General features: G+C 47.8%; 1 protein-coding gene across 1 annotated transcript in view; it reads left to right on the plus strand.

The window, feature by feature from the left end:
• LOC147727569 (E3 ISG15--protein ligase HERC5-like) overlaps positions 1 to 21,603 on the plus strand; it is a 479,269-nt gene that overhangs the window by 413,430 nt on the left and 44,236 nt on the right. The window contains exon 19 of the mRNA XM_086963137.1: positions 20,375 to 20,441. Within this exon, the coding sequence (XP_086819263.1) occupies positions 20,375 to 20,441 (67 nt within the window). The remainder of the gene's footprint in view (positions 1 to 20,374; positions 20,442 to 21,603) is intronic.

Below are 21,603 nucleotides of genomic sequence, written 5' to 3' on the forward strand. Positions count from 1 at the left end.
GCAACAGCAGCAGGGGGGGGGGGGTGGGAGTTGAAGCTCGTTAATGGAGATGTGAAGGGACTATGATTGATATCAGAGTCAGACCTGTAGTTTGTTCCTTGAGGACTGTGGGAGTGGGCGAGCAGATGTCTGGAAGGGGGAAGCCTCTGTGATGTAAGATTGGGTACCTAATTATTGCAAATAATTTGATTAGGACTGTGGGAAGTACTGGATTTATAAGAGTCCCTTGTATGCTTTTGGTGTTTTGAAATAATAAAAAGATTTCCCCCCAAAAAAAATAATAAGTGGGAGGAGGCGAGTAGCCAGCAATTTAGCATAGACTTTTTTATCAGTATTTATTAATGATAGAGGGCTGTATGAATCGCTGCTCTCTTGGGGTTTGTCCGGCTTCAAGAGAAGGGTGAGCATGGCCTCACGGAGAGATGGGGGAACCTACCCAATTTGAGGGATTCATTATACATCTCAGCCAAGTGCGGATCAAGAAGGGGTGCGTATTCCTTATAAAATGCAGGGGTGAGCCCGTCTGAACTGGGGCTGTGTCACCAGGGAGTCTGCAATTACTTTAGAGATTTACTCTGGAAAACACACGGCCCCCTGCAAAAAGGATAATACCCTAACAAGAAAAACAACTATTTTGGGAAACGAATTTGCACCTGCCACAGTGCGCAATAATAAACTGTGAAGCAATTAAACCATAGACCAATAATCAAACTATACAAACAACACTGCTATTATATAAAAATATATTTTTCCTTTTTATTTCACTTCTTTTCTTTTTTGAAAACCCTGAAGAAGGCTTTGCCGAAACGCGTTGGAAGTTAAGAACTGTAACCAGTGTTTTCTGAAAATCAGCGCATATGTGGTATCTGGCAATTAACAACTGTGACCAGTGTATCTGATCTTGACATACATATTGTGTCTAATTCAATAGAATTCAGATAAATCGTGCTAGATCATTTGTGACTGCTTTGCCGAAACGCGTTGGTAGTTAAGAACTGTAACCAGTGTTTTCTGAAAATCAGCGCATATGTGGTATCTGGCAATTAACAACTGTGACCAGTGTATCTGATCTTGACATACATGTTGTGTCTAATTCAATAGAATTCAGATAAATCGTGCTAGATCATTTGTGACTGTTTTTGTTTACAAGCTGAGGGCATTTATACCCTTCAGGTTATATCATACATTGTAATATCTTGTGGTTCAAATGTACATATAGAAGGATCTAGAATGTGTATTTTACTAAAAGAATCATTGATTATATGTATGTATTTTTTTCTAGAATTTAAAATATTTTATTAGAAGAAAAAAAGAAGTGAAATAAAAAGGAAAAATATATGTTTATATAATAGCAGTGTTGTTTGTATAATTTGATTATTGGTCTAAGGTTTAATTACTTCACAGTTTATTATTGCGCACTGTGCCCGGTGCAAATTTGTTTCCCAAAATAATTACTTTAGAGATTTCCTTGTGAGTAAATGGTTCGTCCAGGAATTCACAGTGGCCATTACCAAGCCACAGCAGTTCAATAGAGTCAAAGTATTGGTCCATAATCTCCCGAGAGGCAGCCGTTCCAGCAGTATATAGTCAGGAATAGAAGGCGGAAATCCAAGCCATAATGTCATTGGGAGAGGTAGTCCTCCCCACGGCCTCTTCAGTTAGCGCCGTAATATAAGAAGAGGCATGTGGTTGCCGGAGGAGATTTTCCAAGGTCTTGTCGGGGTGATTGCCCTGGTCATAACGTCGGGTGCGGGCTCCTCTGCCAGGGAATGTGACTTCTCTAACAGCCTCCTCTTGGAACTCAGTAAGCTTGGCTCTGATAGAGGCAAGTGTGGCAGGGCTGGGGTCTTGAGATTGCTGAAGGTCAAGAGCTTTCATATCTTTTTCCAGAAGTTTGAGGGTGCCCCTGATAGACTTCACTACTTCAGATTGCTTGGCAATACATTACCCCCGGACCATGACCTTGAAGGCCTCCCAGAGGGTCGAGGGCAACTCGACATAGCCTGCATTGTGCTCAAAGTAGGCAATGATGGCGCCGCAGATGTCCTCGCGGAAGGCGGCGGCACAAAGGGCATTGGGAGGTAGGCGCCATGCAAGCATACGGTGGAGTGTGAGTGGAAGCCGCAGACAAAGGTGTACAGGGCATGGTCAGACAAAGTGCGGGCCATGTGGTCGACGGAAGTGGTCCAAGAGGCTATATCACGGGTGGTGATCCAGAGACTGAGGCGGGACCAGGACACGTGCGAACCGTCTCCACAGGTTACCTCGCGCCTGCCAGGTTATGTATGCCGCCAGGCGTCCAAAAGGAAGCTGTCAGCTATAATTGAGCGAAGGAGGGTTGTGGCCTGTGGGTATTGGATGTAGAATCCCGAGCGTTCTAGTGCCTGCGAGAGTGCTATCTTAAAGTCGCCCCCCCAGGATCAGGGAATGAAGCCTCAGGGAGGATATGAGTTGCCAGACATGTGTGAAGAAGTCAGGGTCTTCAGTTTTACGGCCGTAGATCGCAGCTAATATCAGCGGCTGATTGTAAAGTGTGCCCGCAAGGATCACAGAGCGACCCTCCGTGCCAATGAGGGAGTGGGTGGCATGCCAGAGAAGGCCCCTCCTAAAAAGAATGGAGATTCTGTGTGAAAAATTGGAATAGAAAGTGGTGTAGGATTCGCCCCAGTGTCGGGATTGTAGCCTAGCTGAAGTAGAAGGAAGAAGGTGCATCTTCTGGAGAATACAAACTTCTACCTGGTGTCTGATGAGCAGTGCATGCATAAGGTGTGGCTTGCAATGGTTGTTTAGACCCCTAATATTCCATGTCCAAAATGTGGTGTCAGTCTTGTAACAGCTGAGAGGAGGTAGGTGGCGTAGTGCCTCCGGTCCATGGAGGAAGTGTCGAAAGTAAGTGCAATACAGTAATATACATTGTGGAATGCATACAGACAGTGACATACCGAAGTCAGAACAAAACTAGGAACAATGCGAGCCTCTGGAAGGGGGCGTAGGTTACAACACCCTTCAAGAAAAACCCCAGATGACCCTCCGCCCACTCCAACCCCCCAATTAGGTTGAGCATCTGAACCCCCACTCCCAGGGAACCCAAACTTGGAGGATTAGATCCAGAAATGGGAATCTTCCCTGCAGGGTGCGTGGGCACAGTCATTTCCCCTTAGCCGTATAGGCAGGGTGGCCGAGCATGGTAAAACTCAGAAGGAGGCGTCTTATAGATAAAACATTGCGTTCACAGGAATGTTCTTAATTGCCAACAGAACAAGCGTGAAACGTCAACTGACCTAGGGGCCACAGTCCCCTAGGGGGCAGCGCGTACCGTCCATTGCTAGGCGCCATGGAATGCAAGGATTACAAGTTTTTATGTGTAATAAGTGAAAGCATAAAGCGTTACATCAAATATCGCGTGTTGGGGGGCCGACAAGCAGCATGCTTAGCAGTGATACAGAATCGGGCGTGGAGGGCTCAGTCATTGTCACTTGTGCGGCGGTCTTCGGAATCAGTGCGGTGAGGATTTCTGCAGTTGTTTCGTGAAGGTGAGGGCAGCCTTAGTGACAGTGAAGAGTTTAGGTTTCTCCCCAAAGTCAATGCAGAGTTTGGAGGGGTAGAGCATCATGTACGTGATGTAGAGTTGTTGCAGGATACACTTGGTGGGGAGAAAATCCCTGCGGGCCACCTGGACGGACAGGGTGAAGTCAGGGTAGAATGACAGCGTGTTTCCCTGATGGTTGACCTCACCCATCTCCCAGACGCAGAATGGAATCATGCTTCCAATAGTTTAGCAAGCGTGCGATAATGGGCCGTGCCGGGGACCCTGGGGGGAGGGCGAGGGCTAAGCAATCTGTGCGCTAGCTCGACAATGAAATGGTTGGACAGGACCGGACTGAAAAGCTCGCTGAGCCGGGTTTTGAGATAGTCCTCCATTTTAACGGTCGCCGTGGATTCCGGCAGGTCAATGACCCAAATGTTATTCCTTCGGGTGCTCACCTCCAAGTCCTCGTTCTTGGGGCATATAATTTCGAGGATTTTGTTTATTTTGAGGAGCGTGTGGGCGCAGGAAGGCCCAGAGCCAGTTGCAGAGGAGGTCGTGGGTGTTCGGCGAAGATGTCACTGGTAGTATTGCCCCCGGTGTTCCCAGCAGCAGGGTGCAGGCAGCCGCAACCAATGACCCGGCGGCATCCCATTAGGGGAGTCAGGCAAGGGCAGTTGGAGTGCCTCACCACCAGTGCGATCCCATGCGCAGTGTGAGCAGGCCCATAGAGGAAGAAGTTCATATGCGCGGGCCCCCAGGTCCAGGCGGGCCGGGGCAGCAATCAGTGATAGGCTAAGGGCAGGAAGCGGCCCAGCTCCAATGCAAGGCGGGGGGAAGATAGAACCAGGATGCAACAAGATAAACAGGCCACCAAGTGTGGAGATGCCACCGGCGCCCAGGCCCACGTCGCAGCGGTGTAAGGGAGGAGGCCAATGTATGCTGCAATCTTACTTGGGGTGAGTGCTGGGAGTCCAGGGCCGACAGATCATTCGGGAATTCAGCAAGCGCTGACCCGGCGACAGTCTGCTCCTGGCCCCCCAACTGCAGTCCAGCCACCAGTCCCCGGTCTCAGGCCGGAGCCGCTGGAGCGGGACACTAGCTTCCGAAGCACAGAACAGCCCCAGCAGGGCACCGCACAGGTCCAGGAAGGAATCCGCACTGGGCAGATGGCCCCCTGGTCACGTCAGGAAAGTACCTCAGCGGGTTGGGCCGGTGCAGGCCCCCGGCGCTGCAGGGTGGATGAGCAGAAGGCTAGGCCGCAGCGTGGTGGGCGTCCCGGTCGTCATCTCTCCGCAGCTCCCCCAGCATCTCAGAGAAAGTGGGCAGTGTCGGGAGTCAGTTTGGAGCCTCAATGCCTCCCACTGATGTCAGATATTGCATGATTAGGCGGCTTGCCTGGCAGAGCTCGCTCAGCGCGCAGCCATCTTTTTTTTTTTTTGTTGTAAGAAGTTTATTGCACTTTTCACATAAATAACATACAGATTTGCGCCTACAACCATAACAGGCCGGCTACACAGTTGTACAGTCTTCAAATTATGTTTTCGTTGTACAAGGCCCATCAGCCGACATCCGTAGGACCGGCGGCGTTTCAGGAATAGGCATGAGAAACATAGAGCAGTGCTGTAAATGCATTTAATCATGTTAGTTTTCTTACTTTTTTAATATTTTTTCTGGAAAGATATCCAAACAGGTAATAAACTAAGAACCCCTAGAATCAAAATCACTGTGTCACAGCATCCTCCCCCCCCCATTGCAAATTGACAATCCATTACTCCGTGTCATGTACTTCGTCGTAGTTCTTGCAATTAATTATCTGCATTCTGCACCGTTTCATGTTCTAGCAAATAATCACGTAAATACATCCAATAGTCTCTGGGACGCGACCCTATTGGCAATTCTTCCTCATAAGTGGCCAGTGTGTCCCGGCAATATGTTAGATCTTCCAGCCAATTTTTAACCTTCGGACCCCTTCTGCTATTCCAGTGTAAAGACACCCTCCGTTTTGCCACTAACAGTGCCACCACACAAAATGTGCGCCTGTGCGCTCTTAGTTGTGGAACAATACCCAACAAGCAAACCTTGGCCTTACATGCAAGTGATGCCCCGAGCATTTCGTTTAGAACTTGTATCACCCGCTCCCAGAAGCCCGCCACTTGGCGGCAGTGCCACGCTAAATGCATGAAGTCTGCATTTTCCTGTCTACATCTAACACAGTTGGAGTCATCCCGCAACCCGTACCTGTGTAACCTCTGGGGTGTATAGTACATTTGGTGCAGATATTTATAGTGGATGATCCTCAAGTTCTCATTTGGCGTCAGTAAGCTAGTGAGCAGGCAAGTGGTCGTCCATTCATCTTCTGTGAGTGACTCCTCTAATACTGCGCACCATTTGTCCCTCATCCCCTCAGTGTTCCCTCCTATGTCTTGTTGTATGCTGGTGTATAACTTCGATACCAAATGGGAGGCTGTGGGTGTGTTGAGTACCAACTGCAAGGGTGACAGGGTCTTGGGTTCTTCCGGGTAAGTAGAATAGTGCTCTTTCACCACCTTTGCAGCCTATAGTAATTAAAACTGAATAGTAGTGTTGGATTACTAATGTATTCCAATTTGTCTAGTGTCTGGAAGACCCCATCTTTGTATAGGTCGCCTAGTTTATCTATCCCAGCATTTTTTAGTAAAGTCATTCCAACCTGCTCCTGCGTTACTGATAGCGCCAGGTGATGCGCCAGCGGGAGTGCGGGTGCATATAGTGGTAGGCTGTCAGCTGCTTTTCCCATCAATCTCCACGCTTCCGTGGTAGTGTTAACCGGGTTAATGTCGTGGTCATGTAATCTAGGACGTTTGTGTGGCAATATATTGGCCAGTGGTATCGGATCTGCATCTCCCGCCTCCACCGCTACGTGGGTCAGGAAAGGTATTTCATGGTACCAGTAATGCGCGAATTGCGCCTGAGCGCATAAGTAATAAAGATATAAATCTGGGACCTTGAATCCTCCCTTAGCATATGGCAGAGTCATAGTGTGCAATTCCAGCCTGGCTTGTTTCCCCGCCCAGAGCAGATTCAGCACCAGTTTTTTAATGTTTCGGAATACTTCAGCAGGTGGCTTTATAGGGATATTATTGAACAAATAGAGGAACTTCGGCAAGAGCACCATTTTAACTATCGCTGCTCTGTCTGCCAGGGACAACGGCAGCTTATTCCATCGTTTAATCTTGTCTTCTAGGGATGCTATCGCTCTGCCGTAGTTAGTACGAATGACCAATTCTGGGTCCCTGTGGAACCACACCCCTAAATACTTTGTTGGTTCGTCCTGCCACTCTAGTGGATAGTCCAAGGCCGTCGGGTGTGTGCTATCCGTCAGCGCCAAAATAAGGGATTTGGCCCAATTTATCTGCAAACCTGAATGCTGACCGAATTTTATATACTCTCTTAATAATGGGTTAAGGTGCTGTTCCGGATTTTTAACGTACAGTACCATATCATCTGCATAGAGCGAGATGTGTATGGGGCGGGTCGGGAGTTGTATAGCCGAATAATGGTGGTGGTGTCGGATTTTACAGGCTAAGGTTTCTAGTATTAATGCAAAAAGCATGGGTGAGAGTGGACACCCTTGCCTAGTGCCTCGGCAGATCGGAATGGGCTCTGATACATATTTATTTATCCTAATGCGCGCTGTTAAGTTCGTATACAGCATCGTGATCCACCCCATGAAGATATGCGGAAACCCCATGCGTAACAGAACTGCGTGTAGAAAAGGCCAGTCTATTGTATCAAACGCTTTAGCCGCATCGAACAGTACCGCCACAGCTTTTATCTCCGGCGCTAGGTTGTGGGCCAATGCGAATAGTGTGCGCGTGCTATGTGTAGTAGATCTGTCTGGTATGAAACCAGACTGGTCTGGTCATATCAACAAGGGCATTAGTGGTTTAAGTCTGTCCGCCAGTAAACTTGCTATTATTTTTGTATCCACGTTTATGAGCGAGAGGGGACGATATGAGTCGCATTTATCCTCCTCTTTGCCCGGCTTTAATAATGCGATAAGTAAAGCCTCTCTCATAGATGGTGGTAAAGTTTGGGCCTCGTGTGCTGCTCCATACAGTCGTACTAAGTGTGGAGCTAGCAAATCCACATACATCTTATAGAATTCCGTCACAAATCCGTCTGGCCCCGGTGCTTTGCCATTCGGTAGCCGTTTGATAGTATCTGTGACTTCTTTACATTGTAGCTGCCTGTGGAAAGCGCCGGGACACTCTTTTAGAGTAGCCGAGCGCTATACAAACGCATTTTAACATTTAACATTTAACATTTAACACTTCTTCCACCTTTACAGGGCAAGCTAAGTATTCCCTGTGACCATCAGCTAGCCATGCAATTTCCACGTCCGCCATGTAGGACAGTAGGTCCTCCTGTGGTAGCGAAGGACGTGCCTCGTATAATTTACCATAAGAAGCCATAAATTCACCTGTTATCCCCTTAATGTCCCTCGTTACTCTTCCCGTCTGGGTGCGTATAGCGGTTATGTGTTGGGGTGTACGTCCTGAGCAAATTTTTTCAGCTAGGGCTCTACCTGGTCTGCCTCCTTCTCCGTACATTCTGGAAGTTTTACGTTTGGACACATATTTAAGCTCGTCAGTTGCAAACTGTCGATGTTCAACCAATAGAGCTTGTATTTCTCCTAATACAGTTGTGTCTCCTGTCTGTGTATATCTCTGTTCTAAATCTTGTATAGCGTTCTCACGTGTTTTGAGCTGTTGCCTTATTTCCTTTAGTATGCCCGTGGATGTACTTATGCATACCCCTCGTATCGTGGCCTTAAAGGCTTCCCATAACAGACAAGGGTCTTCAGTCGTGGGGCAGTTTAGGTCAAAGTAATCCACCATCGCCTTATGTATTGTATCCACGTACAATGGATCACATAATGCTGCTGCGTTAAAACGCCAAGTAAAAGGCGGTGGCTCGTAGTTCGGGATATTTAACTCTAGGAGCACAGGGCTATGGTCTGACAGCGTTCTTGGGAGATGTTTTATACTAGTAACCCATGAGACTACAGCTTGTGTGCCTAGCCAGTAGTCCAATCTGGACCAGCTATTGTTTGCCGCGTTTATGTGTGTTGCTATGATCTCCCCTGGGTGATGAACCCTCCATGCATCTGCCATCTGTAAGTCTTCCATAGCGTCTCGGAGCATGTCCCTCGCTTTAACATGCGGATCCAACGTGTGCAGGGTCCTGTCTAGACCGTCCCGTAGCGCTATGTTAAAGTCACCACCCCATATTATATGGTCAGCCTGGAAATCTACAATGGTGCGCCACAAAACCTGGGTCGTCTGTGTTAGGGCCATAGGTGTTCACCAAGACGACCTGTCGCTGTCTCACCGTACCCACCACTATGATGCTTCTGCCTTCAGAGTCTCTGTGTATGTTTGAGATCTTAAAGTGTACCCCCTTCTCCACTAAAATCCTGACCCCCCTGGAATAGGACGAATAATTTGAGCTGGTGACCGATTCCGCCCACCTAGCGCCTAGCGTAGATGTGTTGCTGGTGGCTCTGTGCGTTTCCTGTAAAAAGGCTATGTCAATGTGTAAGCGATCAAAGTAAGCAAAAATCTGCCTGATTTTTTTCGGGTTGCCTAGGCCTCTTACATTCCACGTTATAAATTTCAGTGTGCTGGGTCGTGTCACAGCAGCAGCTGCAGTGTCCGCCATATTTTGCTAGGTGTTTCGCTTGTGTATGTTACGTCTGCAGTTTGTTCCACCTCATGCAGATAGATGTTGAACTTAAAATGGAGAATGACATCCTGTATAATGCGTTCTACAAATAAGGAGGTCGCCATGCTTCTCAGACACAGTAATTTGAATCGAACAACTCCCAGTTCCCATTCCCGCCCTCCACCCACTTTAGCACCCAAACTTTGCCAAAGCCGTCCCTTCATAACAATCAAAACAGTAGTAGTTCCCAAATTGGGGCGCACCCACTTGGGGGTGACACCAGTTACACACGTCTCCATCCACATAGTGGATGTGGACAGATGCACGCTCTCTGTTCAATAGCTCGCGATAATTCCCTTGTATCCCTCCAGCCTCCCGCCATAATTCAACATCATGTCCAATCAAAATAACCCCATTTGTTCGTGTCTGCCGTAGTACATCAGTGCAGTATAGTAAGGTCCTCGTGTACGAGTCTACCCCTGCCGTTTTGCCCAGTAGGACTGCGCAGTTCGCGCCCATTCCTCGTCCTCGCACACCAGGCCCATGTATTGTTCGCCAGTATAACCCGTGGGTCCAGAGCGCCTGTCCCAAGAAAGCACTACATTGCACGCCGGCAATCATACGTACTCTCCCACAACCCTTGTCCACAATGTATTAGCAGTTTACTCACTGTGCATGCCACCATCTCGTGTTCAGTTTGCCGGTGTGGACCACGTGCATGGTACAGTCAGTTTTCGGCTTACTCATACTGATCCATTCCATTTGCAGTCCACAGGCCCCTTGCTAATACAATGTTCTTCAGCACAGGTGGTACTCAGGTGCGGCACCAAAGCGTCTCTAGTCCTGTCGTACCCTGTAAGTCGATGCAGCTTTCCTTCCCGCGTTGATTCAGTCTATATCACTTGTCGGTTCATCTCGATCTTGCGCCTTTCGCCGTTTTCCCATTTTTTTGAGGAATTCCTGTGCCGCTTGTACCGTTGGAAGAACAACAGGCTTTCCCGCATTCGTGATTTTAAGTTTCGCTGGGTATAGCATGGCATATTCCAGTCCAAGGTCACGTAGCTTCTTTTTCACTGGAGCGAATTCCTTGCGCGCCAACTGCACGGCCATTGTGTGGTCTGGATAGAATTCTAGTGTATTGCCTTGATACGTGATTGTACCCATTTCTCTGGCAAGTCTTAGGATCGTGTCCCGGTCCCTGTAGTTGAGCATGCAGGCAATTATCATGCGCGGGGCCGCACCCGGTTTCGGTGTGGGTGCTAGGGAGCGGTGTGCCCGTTCTACCCGGAATACCGATGACAGTGTTTCCGCGCCAAATATCTCTTTCATGAGCGTCTCTATGAAGGTCTCCATTTTGCCTGTGTTGGTGGACTCCGGCAGGCCTGATATGCGGACATTATTTCGCCTGGACCTCGCTTCCTGGTCCTCCACCTTGGCACCTAGGCCCTCCAGCGTCTTTTCCATGCTACCGTACATTTTCGATGTGGTTCTGGAGTCATCTTCCACTTTAGAGATCCTCTGTTCCGCCTCCACAATCCGCTCATCGTGCTTTTCTATCTTCGCCGCCATATTGTCCACTCTTAGCATCACGTTGTCTAGTTTGCTGTTCATCTCCTGTAGGCTTTGCTGAATTGCCCGCAAGACTGTCTCCATGCCAGCTCCATCCGCCATCTCCTGCTCCCCCTCCACATCCGAGGTAGCAACGTTGTTCTTGGCCTGTTTCCTGGTCTCGAATTGAAGTTTCGTCTGTTGCTTATCCGGCTTCCCCATAGTGCTGGAGTACGTTGGTGGAGTCCTTCTCAGCGCCCCCGGGCTCACTGCCGCCGGAGTACTTGCAGTATTTTGAATGCTGCGTGCCGGTGTTCTAGTCCCCCACAGGGAGGTAGTTTTATGCATCAGACGTCGTATGGGTGAGCATGTCTACTTGCGGCTCCTCAATTCTCATGTGAGGTCGCCAATGTTAGCGCAACGGAACACCTTCGCCTCACCCCAGTACTCACTTTTCTGCCTCCATGTATGTCGTCCGTGGTTGCACGAGACGATTCGCTAAGGTTGTGGCGTCAGGGTGCCCCTTCAACTGCTCCTTTACAGGCTTTCACACTGTTCGCTCCTCGACAGTCCCGCAACTCACAACGGTTGTGTCATGAGCAGCCGTCACTGTAGTTTACTTGCGTTTCAGCGCCGCCGCCATTTTGTGATCGCTGGAACGCATCCCGTGTTTTAACGTTTTCCCTGCGTTCTGTCGACCACGGCCTCCGTGCTGTGCTAGTAGTTGGGTATTACCTTAGAATATTGCTCTGCAGGCCAGAGATACAGTAGTTCTGGACTTGTCGCTGCCCTAATCACCAGCGGCATCGAGCGTCGGGCGCGGCTATCTTGGAGCTCCGCTTGTCTCCGTGGCAATTTTCGCCGATAAATGCCATTGCTTTCCCTATTTCGGCATGGTACCGGTAGAAGTGTATGGGCCTGTCATTCCGACGTCCAGTTCAAGTATTTTCGAAGCATTGGCGGTGCCTTTAAAGGGTCAAAGGACGCTATTACTGCGCCCGTCCGGCGGAGCTGACACACTAGCCAGCCATTCCGCAGTACGCCCTCTAGCGCCCCCCCAGCGCGTAGCCATCTTGCCACTGGCGAGAACACCCCCCTGCTAAGCTGGTTTTTGGCTAGTCTGACTAGGATCCTGCTAATCAGGACCCAGTCTATCTGCTTTCTTTATAAATTGTTATGTTATTTACTTTGGTACACTTCAGATTGGATACTGGGGTACCCTTGTCAGTCCCTAGTAAATGGTGCACATGTACCCATGGCGTATGTACCCCAGAGGTCTCACATGGGTTGCAGTAATGTATTATGCCACCCATGAGAGACTATGCAAAATGGAACTACAGGCCTGCCATTGCAGCCTGTGTAAGCGGGTGCATGGACCACTTACTTAAGATATAGGTTTCCTATATCTAAGGGTCACTGCACTTAAAACCTATAAGTCACCCCTATAGCAGGCCTTTACCATCCTGAGGGCAGGGTGCTTGGTTCTAAGTGAGAGGGCGCCACTGCATGAGCAGGACACCCCTGCAGGCTACGGAGTCCATTCTCCTGGGTTGTCAGTGTAGCAGCCATATATATATATCATGTGATCAAGGCTCCGCTGAGCCGAAACGTCTGTGACTCTTTCTGCCCAATAAACTTGTAAAGTACCTCGAGGTCCGTGTCCGGTGTCTACTTGCTGGCTGTGCGAGCTTGTGGAGAAACGGAGTGCAGGATATATATATATATATATATATATATATGTATATATATATATATATATATATATATATATATATATATATATATATATATATATATATATATATATAAATGTAGAGGTACATTATGCGACTGCTTGATGGCGATCTTGCAAACAACTGCAACTAACCATATTGTGTTTGGTGTCAAACATCTTGGAATCATACCCCAACACCGGTAACCGGTGTAGGAGGTATGATTCCACCCCTCGGAAACAAGCTTCATGGGTCCCTGGTGTTCCCGGTACCAGCCTTTTAAGTCCCGGACAGCGCGAAATTGTTGCTGCGACCAGAGGCACATTTTGCCCTCCCGCTGCTTAGCCAAGCTCGATCAAGGGAAGGCAGAATAATTAGCAAACAGGATTTAGTGTATAAGGGCTGGGTGGGTGCACTTGCCAGCGACTAAAAGTCTGCATGAGGGACACATTTGGGGCCTCATTTATGAGAAATGACGCATCGCTGCGTGAAAGCAGCGATGCGTCACTTCTCAGTGCGCACTCCTTGCGACATTCCTGATGCTTCATATTTAATGTATGACGCATCATGTCGCAAGGAGTTACAGATACGTCAGTATTTCTGACGTATCTGTAAGCGCAAAAGTGACGCACTGCTGGAGTGTCTCACAAAAGTGACGCAACTCCAGCAATGCGTCCTTTCACATGGGGCAAGCCCCGAGTGAAAGGGCCTGCGTCGGTCTTAGGCCTGCTGTGAGGCAGGCGCAAGATTTTGACGCAACGGCGTCCTAAAAGTGACGCAGTGAAATCTCATAGATTTCACTGCGTCACTTCTACGACCCTTCCTTGCGTCAATACGCCCCCCTTGCATACATTATGCCTGGCGCAGGTATAATGTGGCGCAGGGGTTTACAAAGTGACGTATCTACCTAGATGCGTCACTTTGTAAATATGGTGCAACAAGGCCCATTTTTTACGCTGCTGGTGCATCACAAAAAGTGACGCACCGGCGGCGTAAAAGTGATGCATGGCCTCATAAATGAGGCCCAGCGTGTCCCTGTGCATAGTCCAGTTCAAACCAGTCGTGGTAGTAGTTGGCTCCCGCTCTGTCGCGAAACTGGAATAAGGACAGGGGAGTATCCTCCCCATTGTCCTGACCCTCCCCTAGGAGGGTCCCCTGAATCTGTCCAACCCTCTTACCTGGCTGTAGGAGCCTAGATTCAACATGGACTAGATTCTGAACCAGAAACCACTGAACTTAAACCGTCTGGACACTCTGGACTTCGCTAGACTTCATTTGGACCCGACTTCGTCTCCCTCTCAGTCTGAAGCATAGTCTGTGCCCATGCACCATAGAGGCTATGTGCTGAACCTCTGGAGCATCAAGGACAACTGAAGATATCTCCCTTGAAGTGAAGGAGTCACTCCCCTGCATTCGCAGGCACCGCAACACAACTGTCCGGTCTGTTGACCCTGAGCTCCTATGGACACCGAAGGCTTCAGCAACACAGCAGCTGGGTTTGTACATCCCTCGAGGTCTGAGCTGCCCTCTCACCAAGTCTGAGTAGAGAATTCCTTGTGGGGGCTGGAATACCCGAACCCCTGTGCACTGCGTACATTTGCAAGTGCATATGCTTGTTGGCGTTTCCCGAACAAGTGCATTGGGCTGTGAATAGCTACAACCTCTGGCACCATTGCCTACCAAGAGCCTCCGCCTCCTCACACCATGGGCTGTCGTTTGGTGAAATCGATCAAGGTCCATTCGCGGCTCCTGTTCCTCCAGCCTGTAAGTCCACTTAAGGGTCATCTTTGCTTTTCTTGGGCTCCCCTGGTTGCTCCAGGCCTGCCCTGACTTCCCTTGCTGTGTTGAGTCCCCTGGACCTTGCTGGTCCACAACGTAACCTGCTTAACCTTCCTGTGTGGGTTGCTTTTGCCAAGGCTTCCCCCTCAGCGCTCGACATCCTTTGTTAGACAGCTCATATCCGGCTCCTGGTCATACTCAATGTCTCCTGGTCCCGGTAGCTGTAGAGTCAAGGTCTCCCTCAACGCACCTGAAGCACCCGACATCGGTGGGCATCCGTCTTCTAAGCCCCTGGTCACTCTTGAGTGACCCAGACTCTGTCCCCTCTGCTTTAAGGTACTCTTTGACAAGAATCCACCTGAAACTTTTCTTCCTTCCAGCAGTGGCACTTTCTTGAAGTCCTCCATTGAGATCAACGGCGGTTTCCGACACCACTTCAGACCTATGCACCCAGCTTCGCTAGGGTTGGTAACTCTGGTATTTCAATATCCATGGGTGGGGTGGCTCGTCAACCTTCTGTGATCCACAGGGTTTTTTCTTAATCCCCTGGGAAGGGTCCTTAAACTCTAAAGCTTCAACTCCGACTTTCCCATAGAATTGTACGGCGCATGCGGTCGTGTTCCCACACTGCACCCATCTTCTATGAGGTCCCTACTTACTCACCTTGGGTGGTTCCTTGGGGTCCCAGCGATTCTACATCCTCTCAACACTGTCTTGACTCGAGTCGTGGTTCTTATACCACTTATTTAGTATATGCTTTGGTCTCCCCCTGGGGCCCACTGTGTATTAGTGCTATTTACTGTCATTTCTGTGCTTGTGTGTTGTGTGCTTTGTGATTATCTCCGTTTAGGAGATACTGTGTCGTACTAGATAGTGTTTTATCAATAAATACATATGTTTGAGGTATGTGAGCTGTTTGCCGTCACAGGGTGAGAATGGAGTTAGTAGTGTATAAAGAGATAACCATGCATATGTATGTAATAAGTACTTAATTAAAGAATTATAACTGCAACAGGTATAGGTACCCGGGGAGGCGGGTGGGCGCATGTGAATCTACAGCTCAACATCCTAAGAACAGATGTCTACTAGTAACATTTTCCTTTTATAACTACTGTGTGGTTCTCCTTTCATTTAACCAATACTATAAGGTTGCATTCTGGTAAAACAAGTTGCTTAACATTCCTTCAAGACTAAGCCTGGAGGCTGCTCTCCACAGCTACCACTTGGATAGCTCTCTACTGCTATGTAACATTATCCGTTCGAGGCATGTGGGCTGTAGATCACATGCTGTGCATTGACTACATAGCAGTTTGCTCCCAAAGTGGTGACTAACCTGTTGCAGTTGTCTGAAAGAATGTTGTGAGTATTGCTTGGCCTACATTAGCCTGTTGTCTGGCTAGCACATCTATACAGTATTGTTTAGTAAATGTGTGTGGAGTAGACCATGTTGCACTTTGCAGATGTCTGCAATGGAAATGTTGCCTGAAAAGGCTATAGCAGCCCCTAATTTGCCGGTGGAATGAACTCTAGGTGCTGTAGGTAAAGTTCTTTTCGCTTTAGCATAACAAGTCTGGATACATTTCACAGTCCACCTTGGGTTGGTATGAAGAAGCACTTTGTCATTGTGTAAGCAGAAAAATGGTTCTTCGATTGTGAATGTCTGTAGCTCACCAACTCTGCTCAGCGAATTAATAGCTACGAGGAAAGCAACTTTCCATGTGAGAAACTATAGCTCACATTTGTGTAATGGTTCAAATGGTAGACCCATCGACCTGATAAGGACAATGATCATGTTCCGCGATGGTGCGGGTGGAAGTCTTGGTGAAATCACTCTTTTTAGTCCTTCCATGAATACCTAAATAACAGGGACTCTAAAAAGTGAGAGATGCTGTCTGTTCTGCAGATATGCACCAATAGCAGCCAGATGTAACTAAATTTGAGCGTTGTAAATGCAGTAAGTAACAGAAGATGTTTTATACTGAAGCATCAAGCTGGTTAATGTGGTTGTTATTGCACTATATAAAAAAACGTTTCCACTTGGCTGCATAGCAAGCCCTAGTGGTAGGTCTCCTGGCCTCTTTAATGATGTATGGTGAGATGTTCAGATAACTAAACTCTTTGACCTCAGGAGCCAGTTCGCAAGGTTGAGCTCCGTTGGTTTTGGATGCCTTATGTCTCCATGGCTATGGGTGAGGAGACTGGGCATGAGGTGCAGCTTTTGATGTGGCACTACCGACAGTTCTTGCAGGGTTGTGAACCATGGCTGTCGAACCCATGTAGGAGCAACCAGGATCAGAGTCAGGGATGCTTGCCTGAGCTTCCAAAGCACTAACAGAAGGAGTGGGAGAGGCAGAAAAGAGTAAGCAAACATTCCTGACCAGTTCATCCGTAGTGCATTGCCTTTAGATTGTGGGTGTGGATACCTGGCGGCAAAGTTTGGGTATTTTAAGTTGAGGTGAGTCGCAAACAGATCTATTTTCGGAAACCACAACATTTGGAGGAACAGAAGGAGAACTTGAGGATGAAGTTCCCACTCATGGATCTGTTGCTTTTGCCTGCTGAGCAGGTATGCTATCTGATTGCTTTGTCCTGGTAGGTGTTCTTCCATGAGATAGATCTTTTTCAGAATGGCCCACCTCAAAATGGCCTGTGCAAGATGTGACAGTTGGAGAGAGTGTCCCCCCCCTGTTTTTGTACCTAGTACATTGCTGTCATGTTGTCTTTACGAATCAAGACAGCTTTGCCTATGAGGTGGGTCTGAAATGCTTTCAGTACCAGAAACATTTCTAGCATTTTCAGGTGATTGATATGAAGCTGCTTCTGCTTCGGAATCCACAGTATTTGAATGGTTAGAGTCTTGAGATATGTTCCCCAACCTGTTAGCGATGCGTCTGCTGTTAAAATCGCCTGTGGAATCTGGTCAATGAATGTCCGCCCTTTGGACAAGTTCTGTGGATTCTACTACTGCAGAGAGCGATGGGTGCGGCCATCCACCAACACTAGATCTCTTAGTTGACCCTGTGACTGATTCCACTGATGAAGGGGACGCATTTGAAGACTTGCATGGGGGACTGTTGTGATGCAGGACGCCATCATTCCTAGCAATTGCATGAACACTGTTGCAGGAAGCGATTGGTTGGCTTGAAATTGGGATACTAGGGTTTGAATATTTTGTATTCTGGCCGCAGTTGGAAATGCTAGAGCTAGAGCTTTTTTAGTATCTACAGTGGCCCCCAAGTATGTTTGAGACATGGAGGGCTGCAGATGTGATTTCCTCAGATTGACTGTGAAGCCTAGACTGTGTAACAGTTGTAGTGTAGTCTGTGTGTGCTGGAGACATTTTTTATGGGAGCTGGCTTTGATGAGCCAGTCATTCAGATATGGGAAGACATGCATGTTTTGTCTCCTCAGATGAGCTGCGACTACTGCCAGACTTTTGGGAAACACTCTGGGAGCAGTAGTGACTCCGAAAGGAAGCACTTTGAACTAGTAGTGATGTCCCTCAACCAAAAACGTTAGGTATTTGCGATAAGCGGGATGGATCGGTATATGGAGGTATGCGTCCTTTAAGTCCAGAGTGGACAGAAAGTCGCCCTGTTGGAGTAGTGGAAGCACTTGTTGTAGAGTGGCCATATGGAGATGGTCGGAATGAATGTAGAGATTTAAATCTCTGAGGTCTAATATGGTTCTGAGTGATCTATCCTTCTTGGGAATCAAGAAGTAAAGGGAATAGACACCTGTCCCCTGATATTCTAATGGAACTGGCTTTATTGCTCCTTTCTCCAGAAGAGAGTGAACCTCTTGTTTTAACAGGTGAAGGTGTTCTGTAGATAGTTTGTGTGTTCTTGGTGGAATGTTTGGAGGGTTGTTGGTAAGCTCCAGGCAATACCCAGATTGGATAAATCCATTTGTCTGACGTGATGGTATTCCAGACTAGGAGAGGTTGAGTTAGACGTCCCCCTACAGGAGTGGAATGATCGAGGGTAGCGCAAAAGAGTCACTGTTTGGTATTTTCTGTAGACATACTCTTGGAGCCCGCCCTATAATAGTTGCGACAAAGGGAACCCCTACCTGAAGCTGATTGCAAATCCCCCATGGAGTTAGCGACCTCAGAGTCTTTTTTCATCTTTTTCTGTATGGTGTCAACTGCTGGACCAAAGAGGTGTTCCTTGTCGAATAGTTGGTTAATAATAGAGGCTTGCACCTAAGGTTTGAAACCTGAAACTCTCAACCAAGCATGTCTGCATAATATTACGCTGGTGTTTACTGTTTGGGCCGCTGTGTATTAGTGATGAGCTTGCCCTCTTGAATGAGGTCATTAGCTTTGGACTTATGCTCATCAGGTAAAAATTGCATGAGCTTCTCTAACTCGTCATAGTGAGCTCTAACGTTACAAGCTAATAAGGCTTGAGCATTAGCAATGTGCCAATGATTGGCTGCTTGCGATGCTACCCTTTTGCCGGAGGCATCAATTAACTTCGACTCCTTATTAGGAGGAAGGGCTTCACCTGTGGACTGTAAATTAGCTCTCTTCTCTCAGTTCGAAACTACAAGAGTCTAAAGGCAGCTGACCTTTGATGTTGACAGGGTCAGTAGGTGCGGGTTTGTACTTTTTGTCCACTCTATGTGTAATTATTCTGGCCTCTCACAGGGTCTTTAAAAAATGTGTCTGCATTCTTAAGCATTTCCTTTAGCACTGAATTTATTACCAGCTCTTTTTGTTTTGGATCTGAAGATGGAACGTCGGACCGAAGTTCCTTAGAGAGAGTTTTTAGGTTTCGCACTGCGAACCGATCGCGAAGCGATCGTCGCTGCGAAACACTATTGCAATCGTTTCTGCTTTCAAGGAGTCAAGGTAGACCGCGGACAAGCGTTGTGCACGCGTGCGTAAATGGATCAGGATCAGGTCACGCGCGCTTCCTGTCTCCCATGGCTCCTTGGAAGCAGAAACACACACACACATACAGACCCCCGCCGCGCATACACACACATAGAGAACGCCCCAACCCCCGCCGCCCCCGCCGTGCATACACATGGTGAACCCCCACAACCCCCCCCCCGCCGCCGCCGCGCATACACGCGCATAGACAACCCTCCCGACCCCGCGCGTACACACACATAGAGAACCCCCCAGGCGCGCAGTCATAGCAGCAGCCGGATGGACGGGGAGGGCCGCGCCGAGCCATAGCGGGAGCACCTTGGACCAGTCTCAAACTGCACTCCGCCCCCGGCCGCATAACATGCCACAGACACCTGTAACGCTGGGTCGGACACCGAGAGGATAGAACTGCGTGATGTAGAGACCGGGTGATATTTCTCCTTTCTTTTATTTTTTAATTTTACATCAAGGAACATTGGTCGAGCGTGTTCTTTAGACCAGTAAGGACCTACTTAATTTTAGGCCTGAGCCCAGGAGTGCGGGTGGCTTGCTTCGACTGAATACAGACATAACGAGGCCCCCACAATCCCTTTACTCCAGACAGCCTTTAAACACAAATAAGAGAACCCCCCCCGCCGCGCATACACACACGCATGCACACACACACACTCACATAGAGAACCCCCCTCACCCTGCCGCCGCCGTGCATACACAAGCACACATAGAGAACTCCCCCACACCCCCATACACACACACACGCGCACACACGCACGCACACACACACACATACATACATACAGACCCCCCCCCTTACACACACACATCCCCTACCTCGGCTCTGCATGTCTTCTCATCGCTGCTTGCGCAGGGACAGCCAACGTGCACGCGCACGGTGACGGCGTCTCCTGCGCTACAACCGTGGTTTCGGTTTGGCGGCCTTTTTCCATTTCCGTTGCATCGTCTCCCTGGCACGCCACTGATGGCCTGTCGGTGTCGGGCCCTATGACATCAGAATGAGGGCCTTAGTTTTAATGACCATTTGTTAATAAAGCGGCTAGTAATTGTTCCAAACTATAAGGAACGTTGAATGATGTTTACCTGTCAGTCTTTTTTTTACTTTATGAACAGAATGACAAAAGAATACATACACACACATACGACCCACAATGTACATCTACTGATAACAAAATTTTTGTGTTTCTGTTTGTTTTCTTGTTTCAGGTCTTTGCAGGAACTTCTAGACTATGAATATGAAGATATTGTGGAAAATTACGACGTTTGTTATATCGTGAGTTCCCTTTTACTTCAAATTGTATCCCTGTGGCCAAAAGCCCCAAACTTCTGACTGGCCATCTTTTTATGATTATCTTCTGAGTGTGTGCTTGTGGTGGTCCTAATTATCTCGCACCTGTGAATATCATTGACGGGCGTGGCTTTAGGCATTAAATTACAGTAAGTTTGTCCCTGTTCCCCCAGGGTAGATCGGTTACATTGAAATGAGAAGAAAAAAATAAACAAATGACGAGAAATCAAGTAGAACGCACTCATTGGGACTCATTAAGAGCTTCATTGTGGAAAAATATGTTGCAGTCAAACTAGCTAATTGTAATTGCTCACGTCAGACAGGGAAAAATCTACAGTATTTGGCACAGCATCGCCAAAGGGCAATATCTGCTGGGAGAATTCTGGAGAATATCTGCAAATACATGTAAAATGGCTTATATGCAGAAGTGTACTGTCTTTAATTTCATATCATTTTCCAGGTGGCCTCTTCCCCTACATTAGAGCAACCATCTTTCACCCATCCCCATTCTGGACCAGATACAGAAGCTGTCATGGTGTGCTATGCAGTCTATATGATATGTTGTGCAATTGTGCATGCATCTCTTCGAGCCACAAAATGAAGATTTGTGAACCATGAATGTACCCAAAAATGTCCTGTCTGTTGTTTATTGCTGTCTCAACCACACATTCCCATGTCTACAAATTCCTATAATAAGATATTATCTGCACAGCACATAGTTTACAAAACTGCACAATATAGAGCCCCTTTACCTCTGCTAGGTTAGAAATGGTCACCATGCATTGGTTTGTTGCTTCCTATTATACCTGTAAACAATCAGATCAAATAGGCTGAGGCCTAACCCTTTATGTCAAAGATTTGGGTGGAACAGGAAAAGTGTTTTCTTGAGAGCGCTAAGCCCACATACCTAAACAAATGTTATGTGTGTTGAGTAATACATCTGGCAAAGAAGGCATCGTACTTTGTTTTTCTTTTGGCACAAATCTGTTTAGTTTACCCCAGACACAAAGTATACATATTTCGTGGATTATTGTGTGTTCTCAATTTGGGGCAGGGTTAGGATTTCCTGCCATTCTATAGTGCAAACAGTGTTTGACCATTGGACATAGATTTTTCACCAGTTTCAAGGACCATTAAATTGGTATAT

This window comes from Lissotriton vulgaris, chromosome 3_1 (assembly GCF_964263255.1).
Source record: "Lissotriton vulgaris chromosome 3_1, aLisVul1.2, whole genome shotgun sequence".
NCBI lineage: Eukaryota > Metazoa > Chordata > Amphibia > Caudata > Salamandridae > Lissotriton > Lissotriton vulgaris.